The following is an 18,040-nucleotide window of genomic DNA, read 5'->3' as shown; positions in this document are numbered from 1 at the left end:
AGGTAATATCATCCCTTCCTTCTCTAAAAATTATAGCCCCCGAAAACTCTAAAAATGCTATTTTTAACTGTTCATCGCAGCGTAACCATAAACATTTTTCAAATTACGAAAACGCGTAATTTGAAAATTCTTTTACCGAGGCATACCATTTTTGAACATAGCCGAAACAAAATAGCCGTTCAAATTTACATTTATCTAAAATCCGTTTTTCCTAAATTTTTTAAATCATTTTTCTTCTAGACTAGAAGACTGAAATTTCAGCAGCTTTTAGACAATATAAGGAGTTTATTTCGTTGAAAGAAACTTTTTTCCATTTCCACCCCCTCTTAAACTATTGTAACGGTATATGCCATGTCGTTGAAAAATATAATTATTTTTTTGTAACTCGTAACGCCTCGTTCAATTTTTTTTGTTTTAATTTTTTTTGTTTCAATTTTTTTTTATTTTAAAGATTGCATACATTGCTCGTCCTAAATGTATGCAATCTTTGAAACATATTAGTATATGAATGAAAGTGGTTTTAACAATGTACTACACATACTGTTTTCAAAAGCAGTGTTTTCACCCGCTGAAGAGAAAAGTGCTACATTATAAACCATTGGTTTGGGAAAACTTTATTAAGATTTCAAAACGGATTTCTGAATATACACATAGCCAAGGAGAGGAAGAGGGAGTGGGGAAAGTACGAAGAGTTAAGAAAAAGTAAACTATATATGAATTTAAGAAAATAAAGTGTACATTAAAGAATTTCCCGTTTTAATTATTGTTATTATTTCTATAATTTTGTCAACAAAAATAAAAGTAATACTTAAAGTAAAAATTAAAAATTAAATTAACTTAAACAACGCTCTTAAAACGTGAAAATATTAAAAAAAATAGAAATTAAAAAAGAAAAGAAGAAAAAAAATTGAGATCTCGGTTTAATACTTACATAAAAAAAAACTGTATGTGCAATAATCAATAAACGGTTTATATATAAAATACTGGTTTTTCTTCGATATTCGAGGTCATTTTTTCTCCATAAATAATATATACAGGGTGTTTAGCATAATTTTCAGAAAAAAATTGTATGAACGCCCGCCCCCTTCCCAAACCATACGATTTTGTGCTGGAATTTGATCAAGAAATCATCCCTGAAATTAATTGCCACCTTATGCGAAGCACTCTATATATGTATACAATGTGTTCCATTTCAAAAGTTTCATATACCATTATACAGATAGACTATTATGATTAGATTTGAATGTGAGATTTTTTCATTTTTTGGCAATTTTAAATATTTTTTCTCTATGTTAAATAGTACTATATTCTTTTTATTCACTGTCATATTCTTAATATACATTTTTCTCTCATTCATAATTACAATTCTGTTTTAACAGAATGTTTTCCTTCTTGTTTTAATAGAATAACATCAAAATCGGTAAAACCGAACTTGAGATATACGTGTGCACGCACAAACCGACATCTTTATTGAAACCTCCTTTATTGTATGCAACGTGGTCGGCAAGTATTTCTTACTTTTTAGATAATCATATAAACTTCTTTTTGAAATATAAAACGTAGTGATCATAGAAAATAAATTCGTACCGCATTTAAGGAGTTGGAAATTCATACCATACCATTCAAATTCCCTATGATTGTCACGGTATTGTAATTACCTGGAAAGAGGTTTCTGCTGTTTTCATCGCCCAATAATAGCTTTATAAAGGGTGTCCCAAAATTCACCCTTTATTATTAAAGTTTTTTTTATTTTTATCTTGATGGCTTTTTAAATCGGCAAATTGCCGAATTTGGGATTCAGAAAATCCATAGGATTATTCTTATTCGAAAATGCAGCTGGTCCGACAATAACAGTTAATGGTGCTTTTGTGCCAAAATTACAATAAGTATATGGATGTGGACGGCATGTGGTTTCAACAAAACGGTGCGACATGCCATACAACAGAAACAATTCAATTACTGCATGAGCCATTTCCTGGTCGTGTAATTTCCCGTTGTGGTGATCAGAATTGGTCGCCCAGATAATTCGATTTAATGCCATTGAATTTTTTTCTTTAGGGTTTTTTGAAATCTACGGTTTATGTCAATTCAGCCACATTTAGGCAAAAGAATCATGAAAAATTTCAAAAAAAGAGTGCGTATGTGTCAAAAAAGTCGTGGAGGTCATTTGTCCGATATGCTACTCCAATACCTAACCCTATATTGTACAAATTTTTAATTATAAACCTGTGTTTTCTATTTAAATTGCTTCTTTTAAATTTTGTCACTTTGAAACTCGTGCTATTGTAAAATACGCATTATTCATTTGTGTCTATATATATATACGTATATATATGAGAATTATATCAGAGTGAATCGAAGTTATCGAGGGTCTTCTGTTTTTGTTATATACCGATTGATAAATTATTTAATAAAGAAAATATTATAAAACTTGTTTTTTTTTTTAAATTTTTTAATTTTTGTTTTGTTTTTTCTACAATATGAAACTAGAAATTTTGCGTTAATGGTCTTTATGTAGTTATTCATATACATACATACATATATATTAAAATACAAAAATCTGGTACACACGGAAATAAAATCTTTTCTTTTACTTTTTCTTTAACATTTTTTGTTGTTTCGTATAACGTGAAATAAAAATATTGTATAAATTAACTATTGCGTTTCTTATTATTATTATATGATTGATTATTTATTAACTAAAATGTAACTGGTTACCCACCACTTCGGTTATACAAATGTTTTTAAGAATTGGTAATTACGCATAGGGCGTTACAGTTGCACAATAAAATTTTTCGGGATCACTTTAGTGAATAATGTCTGAAATGTGTCTGATGCCTGAAATATAAAGAGAAATATTATTTTAGTTTTGAATCAGAAAAAAACTTTTGTAGTGTCTAAAGTGCTTCTTATAAAATAGCTGTCAAAAAATCAAACAGTTAGATTTATTCCTGCATACAAAGCTTTTATTTGAAATATAAATGTCAAATCTTTTATATTTTTAAATTTTTTTGGTTTATTTTTTTTACTTTTATATAACCAAATTTTAATATAAATCATCGTTTTATATTTGCAAATTACTCTCAATTTCTCTCCGATTATAATAAACTAAGAATGTTATAATGTAATCTTATAAAGGAACGCAAGCATTGAATAAATTGCTTACATACATGCATAAATATACCATAAGAAACAAAAGACTTAAGTGAAGAACTTTCAGAAGTAAAATCAAAAAATATTAAAATCAATTAAATGACATATTCTATATTGAAATTCAAAAAATTTTTGAAATTAAATTTATGGTTATTAATTTAAATTTTAAATATTTATATTACATAAATATATTGGAATTTTAGTTAGAGAATATTAAAAATGCATTTCGTTTTCGATCATCGCTTATAATTTACGATAGACGATAGATAATCAAATACTTCCTACGCACATTTACCAATGTCAAAATGACATCAGTTTATTCTTTAATTTTTATAATATTCTAATACGCACACTATTGATAACTTTATGTAAGTTTTATTATAATTTTTATATTTTTTTTACCATTTTTATTTAATATGAAAAAAGAAACAAGAAGACCAATTTATAATTATTACCATAATATTTTCTTATTAAAATTTCATTAAATATAAATATAGTTATACATATAATATGTCATAAATGAACAGGGGCGTATCAAAATACAGCCTAAAGATATAAATATTGTAATACAAACTTCAATGAATACAATTTTCGTTGTAGTTTATTCCGACTGATGAACATATAAGAGCTTGCAACCTGTCAGACTCATCAGTAAATTAATGAAAGTTGTATCAAATATAATTTACCGGAATAAAGTTTTGTACCAGTTACAAAATTTTCGAAGAAAACTATCAATAACCATCATTAATCTACTGATAAGCTTGATAAATTAGACTTCGCGTCAATATCTAGCATACATATACGTAGTGTCTGCAGTATATAAATATGGCATATACATGTGTAAAAATATGCTATTTTACCATAATGGATATCTACGTATTTATGGGAAACTTTAAATGTGAAAATCCTACAAATGAAATTTGGTCAATTGGAATAAAAGGATGTTGTTCTAAATTAATAATTGCCGGAGGTTTTTTGAATTACTCATTATATAATTTTCTCATTTTGCAAACATGTTACATATAGACATACACATATATATTTACATATGCGTATATATAGCATGTTATAGTTCTTAAATTGGAAAATAGAAAATAAAATAACAAAAACTGTTATATTTGAACTATTATATCTGATTGAAATATTGAATTTGTTTTGTTTTACAAAAAAAAAAAAGAAAAGAAAATTTTTTTTTGTACAATCGATGGAAAAAACTGAAGGCTATCCACTTAATACAAATTAAGTGGAATTCAATATAAATATATATATGTATAAATTATTATTGTTACTTTATTTACCACCGTCGTTACTATTGTTGTTGTTATTATTTTGTAAAAATTAAAACAAAAAAAAAGAAATATTACAGTTTTTGTTATATCGCTTCTTGTTTTTTTTTAAATGCCTGACAAATCAACAATCGGAATGAAATAGCAAAAAAAAAATTTATTTACACGTTACAGTTTCTTGTTTTTGCCATTTTTGTCTATATTTTCTTAATTTTACAATTTTAATTATTGTTTTAAAAACGTTAAAAACCTCTTCAATACAAGGGTCAACAATTTTTCTATATAATATTAATAGAATTTTATTAAAATATTATTGTATTTGCATAGCATAAGTCATTTAAAATTATTTCTGGTACATAATACTTATGAAAATTTAGTGTGAGTGTTTTCATATATTGTCTGATCTCGTCGCACGACAAAAATACCGGATGTGTAGAAGATTTTCAGATATATAGAAACTGGTTGGCTCTAATTCACGTTCAATACAAATATGTTATTACTGTATTTTATGATAAAAATTTTATGTATATCGTGAAAAATTGAACACCATAGAAAATGTATATTGTAAGAAAATGTTTATCTCAAAAATTGCATATCATAAAATCCATATCGTATTTTTTTTGTATAACGTAATCATTATAATATAATATCGTATTCATAAAATTAACATATTAGGCATATGTCAATTAATTTTAAATGATTTGAAGCTTTTTATTTGGATTTTTTAATGTGTTTACATAAGTATTTTTTACGATATTAAAAAAGAAAAAAAATCAATGTAATTTACTATTATTATATGAGTTGTTTATGATTTTAAAAATATTAATTTTAACTAAAAATAATATTTTATATTAATTACGCACTATATAACAATTCAAAATAATAATAGAGTTTTAGGGTTGCCAATGTTTTCTTAACAATTAATTGTCTTTATTTTTGTCTCAATTATATGTTGTTGTTTTCTTTCGCAATTTATTTTTGTATAATTAAATATTTCTTTAAATTTTAAATTAAAATTTATTTCAATAATTTCATACATATACAAAATTATGCACATATTGGAATACGTTAAAAATTTTCATAACAATGTATTTGTTTTTTCTTTCTTTTCTTTTCATGCTGTTATCGTATCGTTATTTGTTCTGTGATTGTATTGTCGCATAACGTGCATCTCATTTTACACAAACATATATATCAATATATATACATAATAAATCATGTTTTAATACTATTATGCGATTAAAAAGAAGAATATAAAAAAACAGGTGCAAATAAAAGATAACTGTTTCTTGAGCAGGTATAATAATAGAGGAAAAATAATAGCATAAGTAATAATTTAATATTATGGTTTGTTGTTATCGTTTCTGTTTTTTTTTGCTATTTCGTTTCTCCTTTTTTATTAAAGTTAAGATCACGTTGTTCCAGATTTCAAGAATTTTTATTTCTTTATTTTTGATTTTCTCTTGTTCATTCTTTCTGTAATATACTTTAAAAAAATTTATTAATGAAATTGTAAGAATTGTTAGTGTAATAATAATAATGACAACAATAACAAAAGTATAAGAAAAAGTATTGCAATTGTAAACCAATAAGGTCAGAGATCATCTCTTTTTGTTGTTTTTTTTTTTATTTATTTTATTAAAAAATTCACTTATATTAGTGGTATGTTAGGTATTAAATTAGGTAGCATTTAAGTATATTATAGCATTTTGTAAAACTCTGTCTCCGGATTTTGCTGTATTTGCGAATAGTGATGGTACGCCTGTTGATAATTTTGTTCTTGATAGTATTGTGCTGGGGCCTGATTGCAGGCCATAGAGAGGTTGGATGGTGACTGGTCTCCTGGTCCTGATGGGATTCCGGGTGTGGTATTGTGTAGATGTGCTGGCAGCCTTCTTGGTCTTCTTGCTACTTTATTTAACCTATCGTTGGTTCCTTCCGTTTTTGCTTTGGCTTGGAAGGAGTCGTACGTTTAGTCGTTATGGTTTTTTGTTGTTATTATTATTTTTAAGTTGAGCTCATTATTTTATTTAACTTGCCCTTTTGCTTCTTCCCTCTTGTTACCTACACATTCCTTTCTTTTTCGTTTCCTTTCCTATAAATGAAAATGTTGTTGCTTGGTAACTGATAAGTGCTTTGTTGCGACTAAATGATATTTTTATTTGCGCGTGTTGGCGATATGTTTAATGCTTGATCTAAGCCATAGATGTCTGATATTAAAAAAAGCATAACAAAAAGTATATATATATAAGTTGTTAAATTAAATGCTATAATATACCTATTATAGCATTTTGTAAATGATGTAAGCATAACTTGAAAGTTTTGTGGTTCGTCCGGTACCAAGTAGCGAATGAGTTCTAAATGTATATATAGTAAAAAGGGAATTATTTAAGTTAGTTCATCTCCTTACTGCTATATGAACATTATCTATTCAGTTGATTATTCACTGATGTACATATTATAAAAATTAGTACAGTTGACAGAACAATTATATAAATTAAACAGATGAAAGAGCTAATCATAACTTTTCTACTGCTGCGGTGAATTAGGTTAAGCACGCGGTTAGCGACCCATTTTTTCCTTACCGGAAAAGGCTCGTTTCTCGAAAGATAAATCTAATATAGTAGTAATGAATTTTTTATATATCATAGAACAATACAAAAGAGAATTGCAAAAAAATATTTTTATATAAAATTTCTTCTAATTTCGCACTTTTATATCATACAAATCTTAAATTGAAAAACAATGAAAAGGAATATAAAATAGAAACGGATCCGGAAGGGAAACAAACTTGATTTCATTTATATCTGTTTATACCATAAATTAAATCTAATCGATTTAATACATTCTCTACATTACAAATCACAAAAAAGATAATAATAGAAAAGATCCTATTATATTTTCGGGTTTAATATTTGAACCCTATTTATAAATCCGGAACTGGCACAAGTAAAGTTTTTAATCCAATACATACTGCCATAATTATACCATAATGCACCATACACATAAGACATTATTATGTGTATTATACAAGCAATTGCTGATGTGGTTAGAATATTACCGGTGTAGTATTTTTTCTTTCTGAACAATATAAAGTTTAATAAATCTATATATTGAATATTAATATTAAGTTTTTATACGCTCACAAATATTCATTAACTAAATTTAGATAGATTAACAGACACACGGATACCTTTTCTAAAGTATTTTATTTATATTTCTCCACCATATAAAGTGGAGTGTGTACATTGCTGTTGAAAAACCTAACATATGAAATTTTTGTGCCACTGTAGAATACCTCAATAATTATATGGTCGTCAGTAAATAATATTGGAAATAATAACCATTTATCCTGAAGATTACAATCATATTATTTATGATAATGATGATGATGATGATTATGATAGTGATATTCATGATGATGTTGAATAAATATAAGTGAATGGCTTGAGAAGTGATGAAATTTTAATAAGGTACCGCCATCATCAACAGAAAAGAAAAAATGAACTTTTCAATATAATATATATGTATGTGGTGTACGTACGTGTGTGTGTATATGTAAAAATTTACATGATGAACAAGTACAATTTGAACATTTGTTATGCACTTGTAGAAAATAATAAAAAATCAAAAGATGCAGAGTGCTTTTTTTGTTTTTCTTATTTCTTATGTAGTTTTCACAATTTTCATTTTCTTCTTAAAGGTGAAGTACACACAGGTGAAAGACAGGTAATTCTTAACTTTTTTTTTCAAAATTTTAAGTGAAAAGAAGAAAAACTAATTATAAGATTTTTTTTTCACATATTTTCATAAGTGCGGATTTTTATTTTCTGAATAGAGTGAAAGTTGAAAGTTTTTTTTTTTACCGTTTTAAAAGTCTTACAATACAAAAATTTTAAGCAATACCTTAATAAAAAATATTTGAAACAAATTATTGATAATGAACTTTTTTTTGATAATTAGGAAAAAATGGCGCTAATCATCAATATAGTACAATTATGCGGCATATAGAGTCATCTATTAGTTTTGATGCCTTAACTCAACTCATATTTAGTAATATAATTTTAATTATTACAATTTGGCACATTTCGAATTTTACACAATTTAATTTATCAATACTTTCAGAATTGTTGGGCAATAAATGTGTAGTAGTATTGTATTTCTAAGGTCAGGAAGAGAGAGATTAACAGAGAGAAATTGTCCGTTAGTTAATATTTTCTTAGTTAATTTTGTACGTACATAACACTTATTTGCGCAAATTTATAATCAAATATTATAAAATTCGATGAAAGAAAGAATATTTTAGAATGCAAAATAAAAACGAGAGAATAATTTCAGTAAGTTTACGATCAATATTTTAGAAAAATTAATGGGAAAAAAAGGAGAAAGGCAGTAGGGGAAATCCAGAGACTTCAAAAGCGTCAATTTCTTAACAATTCTATTAAAACCACTAATATTTTTTTAATCCAGCCAATATGCAATTTTACACTATAGTACGATTTTGGAATTATATTTTTGTTCTAGCATATCAAAAACCATGTGCAATATGGTTGAAAAAATAGGTAAAAAACAAAATAGAAAATGTTATAGAGGGAGAAAAGTCTCTCATATAGTCTGGAATTATTATTAACTTTAATCAAATTTATTTCCTTTTGAAGCATTTTATGTCATAAACTTTTATGTTTATGTCGGGTATACACCCGGGAACATATAAACATATATGGGTTAATGAATAACTTAGCCGCGTTATACAAAATATGTAAAATTTTTTTTTTTCATTTTAGTCATTATTGCTGCAGGGACATTATGCACACATTTAATTCAAAAAAAAAAAAAAAATACAAAAAAAAATTTAATACTGATGTGGCCATTTTTAAAAACCTGCTATAGTTTTAACCCACTTTCTAATATGAGTAAGTGTGAAAATTGTATGAATTTTTTTTTTGTTTTTTGAATAACTTAATAAATTTTGCACACAATGCAATGACATTTTATAAAAACAAGGAAAAAATTAAAATGGTAATTTTTTGTTTGATTTGAAATTGTCTTGTTTTTATTGTAGTCAAAAACTTAAAATGTTAATTTGTCATAATCATTTAAAAACGTCCTTATACCATTCTGAATTTCCATATGTGTATGAAAATAAACTCGTAACATCGGTGATCCAGTCATTGATATTATAACGATAATGTAGTGTCTATATTATACTTAATGCATCTAATGAGTTGTTATTTATTGTTTTTGATATTATTGTTTTATTATTATTGGAAATATAAAAAAATTTAGAGCAAAAATGCGCGATCTCTTAAAAGCAAAATTAAAACCAAATAAGTAAAGATTATGTGAAATGTATTTGGGTTTATTAATATATATACATAATAATGATTCAATAAAAAGCACCATATTATATATCATTGATTAGGACATCAAAAACGGGTAAAACTTTTGCTTGAAACTAGTTGTCAAAACTCAACGGTTTCCGAGATACATGGGTTTTAAGAAATTTTTACTTGCCCAAGCTTTTTTGCTTATAACTTCCCTTCAGAAAAAGATAGAGACTTCAAATGAACAGTTTCTGAAAGGGCTAGTAAAGGGCTTGAAATCAACATATCACTCGATTTATTATTTTATGTACTTTTGCAATATCATGCATTCGAACTTGGGTAAAACAAACAGAGGGACAGAATTCGATGTTGATCAAAAACATACACTTAAGTCTATGTCTAATACCATTATAGCGTTACAAACGGCAATGCAAATTTAGTATACCTTTCGAACATACGTTCGTACGGGTATAAAAACTTAATACTTATTATGAAAAAGAAATCAGAATTGTTTTAATTAAAAATCTATTAAAATTGCAAAATTATATTTAACTGTACTTATCTTACTGTAAATATCTTACTAGTACTGTTCATACTTATTTAATAATCTTTAATCACTTCTTATTTAGTCAAAATATTTGGCTTAGTCCTTATTACATAATGAATTTCGAAGGAACAAATCTTATTTATTCTACAAATTTCATTAGCTAATCTAAAATCTGGGATTCAATATATTTAAAAAGCCAAAGAGTTTGAAACAAATTTTAGGGTCTGTTAAAGTTTTAGCCTATTTCATTATATTTACGATATAAAATATATGCTAACTTAAAATAGCAAAAATAGTTTCTCTTGCAAAATTCAAAGTTTATTTAAAAATTAAATTAAATAACAAAAAAATAACATAAGATTGTCAGAAATAAACAAACTTTCAGTTTTACAAAATAAATCACATTTTCGTAATTTAAATAAAACAATATTGAACCGTACTTCAAATATTCTAATATAAAATATACTTGAACTGTCGTAAAGTATTAACTTTCAAATAAAGACGCGACCTCACTAAATTTTTAAATTACCAGAATTAAATACTATTTTCAATGTTAAGAGTTAGAGCATAATTTAATATACCTCAATTTAAAAAAATTAAAAAAAAAAGAAAATAAAATGTAAATATGAAAAATATGTAGGGCCCAAAAGAAAAAAAATTGAAGAGGAAAAATGGGCCAGGTTTTTTAATTTTATTTAAATAATTATTTTATTATTATATGATATTGATAATGATTTTGGAACTACGATTTCTCCGTTGTCATATAGGATGGTTTCTGATATAACTTTCATTCATCAACTTGTGGTGGGAAACGTATTTACCCCTGTTTTATTTGGTCGGATTTCTTACAGAGAAAATCCCAGTAACTTGAAGTCGGTCGAACTTTTCAATGCGTCGCCTCATAGTACGGACAATGGGATGCATGAATCGGTGACACGTATGTTGCGCGATGTTAACTTGTATTCGACTGTTTTTTCTCTCTATTCTCGCCGTGCAGTAGTTGTATACGTTTGAATTTGGCTGTTTATATTTTAATTTAGCTATTAATCTTAAATTGTTAGTACTAATATTATCTTTTTCTCCTTTTTTCCGTTGCCTTTCCATAATTTTAATTATAGTTATTGATAGGCACGTTTGTTGGCTAAGTGATGTTTGCTTTGCTATACTAGCTGCTTTTATTAAGCAATCGTTTGATTCTAGCGACTACCTAATTAAGAGATTAAAAAGATCTTGTTCAGAATTTCAATTTAAGAGTATAGTATGCTTCTTTATTACATTTTACTTTGGGAAAATTTCAAGATGGTCATTTATTTGCTTTTAATAATTTTACGATACATAAATATATTTACAATATACAATTTTTTATTGTTTACAAAACTTTACGATATACAAACACTTGTACGATATAAGGTATTTTGTAATTATTATCAGTTTCAGTTCGTGAACGGAATATTAACTTAGGTATTGAGTTAACACTTCAAAAGAAGTCGTCTCCGGTATGGACATATACATATTCTCACTCAGCGTAAAATTCTGCGTTGATTTAGACATGTCCGTCCCTCTGTCCATCCCATCGCACGATAGCTCAAAAACGAAGAAAGCAAATACAACCAAACTTTCAGAAGTTGCGTCTTTGGTGTCAAGAACAACCCCTATTGTTGTTGGACCAATTCGGCCAACGGATTCGGGTAGCTGCCATACAACTTACAGAGCTTATTTTAAATACTTGAAAAACTAATAAAGTCAAAACTTTATAAAACTTGGCAGTCGTATGTTCAATTATGGGTGCGAAATAACCTCGAAGTTTTTATGGAATGGTTTGACAGGTTCTGGTAGCTGTCGCACAACTCCAAAAGCTAGTTTTAAATATTGGGAAAAATAATAAAGTTATGTTCATGAGATTTGACAGTTAAGTGTCCAATTATAGGTCACTCATATCCTTGAAGTCTTTTTGTGAAATGGTCTGACAAGTTCGAGTAATTGCTATTTGTCAATGAAAACTAATTCTAAGTATTTTAAAAACAAGTCTTCATATTCAGGTTCTCAAGGTTTAAGGTATTATACATTCAGTTTAGACCGACTGAAACGTTTTTACTTTTTTTAAATATTATTTTACACTCACATTTTTTTACATCATGAAAGTTTCTTACTTAAGTCTTTTGTTTCAATCTCTTTGATTCTATTATCAATTTATCAATTTCAAGCAGCTGATTTTCAAATATTTAATATTAGCTCTTAAGGTTATATGGCAGCTTTCCGAAATCTGTCAAGCCATTTCACAAAAACTTCAAAGATATATCTGGGTTATAATTGAGCACACGAATGCCAAATTTAATTCAGTTAGCTTTATCATTTTTTAAATATTAGTTAAAAGCTGGTATTAACTGCTTATGTGGCAGTTGCACGAACATCGTAATGCGAAGTAGCCCACTTATAAAGGGGGTCGTCCTTAGCAGAAAAAAAGTGAATTGTGAAAGTTCGGTAATGCTTGTTTCACTCAATTTTTAGTTTCGTCCGATCGGGTGGACAGACGATTATTATGTCGTTAACGAAGGTGCTTGTAGGTTTTAAGAGTGTTTTGCACAGCAATAGTGATTGTATACGTATTGTAAGTGCATTACCAAAACAAAAATAAAAATATTTTTTTAATTTAAAAGAAAGAAGAAAACAAGCTTTACATTATTTTTAGTAAGGTAAAAATTGAATGATTAAAACTAGTTTTTAATTAAAAAAAATTGAAAAAATAAAGCAAAATTATGTAATAAAAAATTCAGATCTCCCGACTTCTTTTTACTTTTCTACTTTTTATTTTCTTTTATCGCACTAAAAAAAATTGTATGCGTTCATTTTATGCAATAATATAAACAGCGTGTTTCTATTTGCTCTAAGTGAACAAATCATATATATAAATAATTGAATAGACCCATATCAATATATTATAATTGGTAAAGTTTGGTTTAATTCACGCTTGCAATTCTAACAAAGATGTCAAGTTAACAGTTCTGCTGTCAAATTAACAGTTTAAAATATTTTTCTGCTTTTATATTCGTAACCTCAATGAACTATTTACCAATATGTAAAAGTTTCTTAAATTTCAGACTCCTAACATATAATTGACAGTTTAGAAAAAAAACGATATCAAAAATTCGGAAAAAACGGACTTAAGATAACGGTTAATTTTAGCAACCAATTTATTTTTTTAATATTTAATTATGCTATGCCTCGGTAGAAAAAGCCCAAGATTACTTTTCTGCGTTAACAAAATTTGAAAAATGTTTTTGATTTCTTTAATAGTCGAAAAATTGCATTTTTAGTTCTTTGAAGGGCTATAACTTTTAGAGGGGGGAGATAGGTAAAAATTTTCTTCTGTGGAAATAAGTTTCCAGAAAAGATATATGTTTGTACAAAATTGCAGCTTTCTATCTTCAACGGTGTAGAAGTTTTTTAAACAGACACACAGACGGACGAACAGAGTAAAACGAATAAGCACCTTTTTCCAAAGTGCTAAAAACGATATCAAAAATTTTGAAAAAACGGATTTTACAGAACGGTAAATTTTAATAGCCATATTGTTTTCTTACAATTCAAGTATGGTATATTGTAGTTTTAAAGTTAAGTATGGTAATCCAATTACATTGGAGAATCCATCCATTGGAGAGTCTCTCTGCTTGGCCTTAAGAAGTGAGGTTCTCGAAATAAGGCCAGAAAACGAGAAACTAAAAATGGAAGGTATAGTAGCACTATACCAAAAGATAGTACATCGAGTGAAAATCCTGTTACACATCAAGAACAACATAGAGTTACATACTCAACAGACGAGGAACTCATGCCAGAAACTGGATTCTTAAGCAAAATAGGTCAAGCAAAAAGAGAAAGGAAGAGTCATTAACCGAGGTAATTCAACCAACGAAAAGTGTGGAGGGTTCGGGTGTTACTTATCCGAGAGGTGGTAATGATACTGTCAGAAATTTCAAGCCACTCCCTGTAATCATAAGTAATGTGGTTGATTACAATCAAATAGCAGCCTTTTTAAAAAAATAAAAATATGAACAAGAAAAAGCAAAGAAAGGCTTTAGCCAAATCTCGAAGCGCTTTACTTTCAATATATTTTCCAAAGGTATATCATATAAGATACCCTGGAAACGAAAAGAGATAGCTTACCAATTACTGCCAAAAAATTGCGAATGCGAGGTGATGAGAATGTTTTCGAGGCCTTGCAAACAATGATACAAAACATGATTGTAATAATGGGTAAAATTACCGATAGATTGACTGCCATTGAAGGTAGGTCTTCTGATAAAAATAAATCAATATCTGATAAAAACAAATAAAATGGGAAGATGTAGCGACTTGGAACTGCAACAGTATCGCAAATAAAGTGGAAGTATTTGAAGTCTTTTTGCAAACGGAAAATATTGATGTATGCCTCGTTTCTAAAACGCATATGACATCAAAAACTAATCTTGGTGGGTGTTTTTAGTGGGTTAGAGTCACACTGATCTTGTTGAGTGTTTTAAGAGTCAGAGTCTCACACTACTGCTTTTTGTTTTAGCAGTGTCCTTCGAGATTTTCATCCTCCACACGGCAAAAAATAAAAGTATGGTATACCGCGGTAGAAGAAGCCACCCACTCGTTTTTGGGTGTTGAAAAATTTAAAAAATGCTTATTGTTTATATGGGGGCTATAAATTTTAGGGGAGGGAGGGAGACAGGTAAAAATTTTTTTCTACGTTTGTACTAAAGAAATAAGGTTTTAGCAAAGATCCATGTACATATGAAATTTCAGTTTTCCATTTTCAAAAAATTTATAATTCATAGAAGGGAAATTTATATTTCATTTTTTACTTTTGAAATATTTACAAAACTATATACATATTCAAAGAAAGCAAGAAAAAAATCATTATTTCATACGGTTGCGCGTCTACAACCAAAATTGGTAATAGAAAATAAAAAATTTTATGGTGAAAAAAGAAAATTTATGTCAAAGAAAACGGATCTTATGCTTTTGTGTATGTCAAAGAAACGGATTGCTTCTATAAGGTGATGTCTACATGTTTGTACGTATATATGAAATGCAAAAAACAAATTGCAAACGAGAAAAATTAAAAAAAAATTCTTCTTCTTCTTCTTCGGTGTGCCTGTGCTTTGAGTGCAACCTACATCATAAAAAATTTCTTTATTTTTTTTTAATTTTGTTATTTATGCACTTAAACTGCCATTTAGAGGAACTCATTTTTATATAGAACTGAAAACAGCAAAGCAAAAGTAAATAAGTTAAAAGAAAAAAGGATGCCTACATCTTAATAACAGTTAAACATGCGTTTAAATAAATAAAAAAAAAAAAACAATTTTAATAGAGATGGACAAAGTTATTTGGTACAGAAGAAAAAGAGAAATTACAAACATCCAATAATTCAATAACACAAAATCGCATTTTGTGAATGTAAAACCGAATTGGGCATAGCGGAAGGCTGGCAGGTACGTACCTCTTGACCTTAAACTCGAATTATGAATAATTTGTTACAGTAGAAATATACTTTGTTTATAAAACACACCCACTACATTTACAAACAATGCATTACTTCTGTAGGGATTGTTTTCATAATATTGAGTTGTTTTTGCAGTTAAGAGGTTTTATTATATTAATCACATATAAGATTTTCTTCCAATGATCACTCAACAATAAAAACAATTCGGCTAATCTTCATCTTTAACCTTTTATATATATATACAATGAATTCCAATTCTTTTCATCTTTAAATTTAGTATTTGTAGTTCATTTTTAGATTTATGTGGATTAATTAAAAAAAAAACAAAAAAACCTTGACCTAATTGTTTATTCTTTTTTATTCTTTTTTAATTGCACATTGTATAAATTAAAAAAAAAAAATTGAAATTAGTTTTAATTTTTTTTTGTTTTTTAGCTCTTTCCCAAAATTTTTTTGAAAAAAAGTGCTTATTAGTTTCACTCTGTCCGTCCGTCTCTACAAAACTTCTACACCCTTGAAGATAGAAAGCTGAAATTTAATATGTACATTGATCTTAACAAGAAACTGAATTGAGTAGAAGAAAAGTTTTACCACCCCTCTAGGAGTTATACCCAACAAAATCCTAAAAATGCCATTTTTTAAGTATTTATTGCAGTGAAACCATAAGCATTCTTCAAATTTTGCAAACGCAGAGAGGCAGTGGCTTGCTTCTCCTATCGCGGTATACTATAGTTAACTTTAAAAAAACGAAATGGCCGTTCAAATTTACCTTTATCTAAAGTCCGTTTTTTCCAAATTTTTGATGACGGGTTTCTTCTAAACTTCAGGTTGTAGCAGCCTGAAGTTTAAGTAGCTTTTAGGTAATAACAAATAGTTTATTCCGTTAGAAGAAAATTTTTTTTCATCTGAACCCCCTATCAAGTTATCGCGCCTTGAAATTTGCAAAATTTGAATTTTTGACGCCTTATATTTCCATGACATTAAAAAATATAATTATTTTTCTTAACTCACGTAATTAACCCTCAAAATCGATTATTATGTTAACTCCCCTTTATATTAATTTTTGCTTTATTTCAAAGACTGCGTGAACTGATCATCCTAAATATATGCAATCCTAGAAATAGTTTCGCTTATGAATGAAAATAATTTTACTAATGTAGTAGGTATATATAGACTGTGTTTAAAAGCAGTATTTTCACTTGTTGAAGGGAAAAGTGCTACAATGCAAACTATTGGTTTGACCCAACTTTATTTAACTGTTAAAAATTTATTTCGTAATAGTGTTTAAAATTTATTTCGTAATAGTTTATCTCAATCGTTGAATAAATAAAAGTGAGGGAGTTAAGCAGTGAAAACCGTTTTAAATCTTAAAGCAATGTAGACTTTATTAAATTTAACAATTTTCTTAAGGAAGTATTCACTTCTTGTTATAACTCACGCTTTCAAAAATTAATTTATATACAATATTTGTACTACCAAAAGTAAATGATAATTACCCCCATAAGATGTGGTACCATTTTGTGAAAAGCGGTCACAAAGCATCTCGGGTGGGGTTGAAGGGGGAGGGCAGGTGGAATTCTTGTAATACCTTTTGTCCCATGTGTATAGCCCTTCTAGAAGTACCCGTACTTCTTCACACGAATATATATACGAAATGGTTGGTGGTTTACTAATATTATTGCTCCAAGAAGAGAGGAATATGAGCTAGCTTGTGGAGGTGCTGCAAATACATGAACAAATATTCTTACGTATATACGGATAAATTGAGAAACTTCGTAACGATAAAGGAATACGGGTGTTCTTGAGGCAAGTCAAGAGAGTGTTTATAACTTTTATTGAAAATATATTATTAAAATTTCGTTAGCATTAGTTTTTCAATAAAAAAATACTTAAATACAGAAAATATTAGAAAAACAAAAAAAATATTATACCTAACAATCTCTATATTTTTTTAGGTGAACCATATATTGTCGGACCGACACCAGCGTTAAGGCAGCGTAATGAAGGTATATAAATATACTTTTTTTTTATTTTTTATTTGTATATAAACATACATGTACGCAAATGTATATGCATACGTATATATATTTCTACATATGCTAATAAACAAAATTATTCCATAATTTATCCCCGATAATGTATGTATATATAGTATAAGCGAAAAACTCTTTTAAAATTTTAAAACTTTCCTACACTAAAAGTTAATTTTTATTAGGGTTCTACAATGTTGTTGATAAATTAA

General features: G+C 27.6%; 1 protein-coding gene across 2 annotated transcripts in view; it reads left to right on the top strand.

The window, feature by feature from the left end:
• The window catches only part of LOC129613770 (putative uncharacterized protein DDB_G0282133), a 46,859-nt gene that overhangs the window by 17,375 nt on the left and 11,444 nt on the right, over window positions 1-18,040 (top strand). For both annotated transcript variants that reach the window (XM_055527981.1, XM_055527980.1), the window contains exon 3: window positions 17,754-17,804. In XM_055527981.1, coding sequence (XP_055383956.1) covers window positions 17,754-17,804 — 51 coding nt within the window. The remainder of the gene's footprint in view (window positions 1-17,753; window positions 17,805-18,040) is intronic.

Source organism: Condylostylus longicornis, unplaced genomic scaffold (genome assembly GCF_029603195.1).
Source record: "Condylostylus longicornis isolate FDR11 unplaced genomic scaffold, ASM2960319v2 ptg000091l, whole genome shotgun sequence".
Lineage (NCBI taxonomy): Eukaryota > Metazoa > Arthropoda > Insecta > Diptera > Dolichopodidae > Condylostylus > Condylostylus longicornis.
This window is presented reverse-complemented; position numbering and strand designations above follow the sequence as displayed.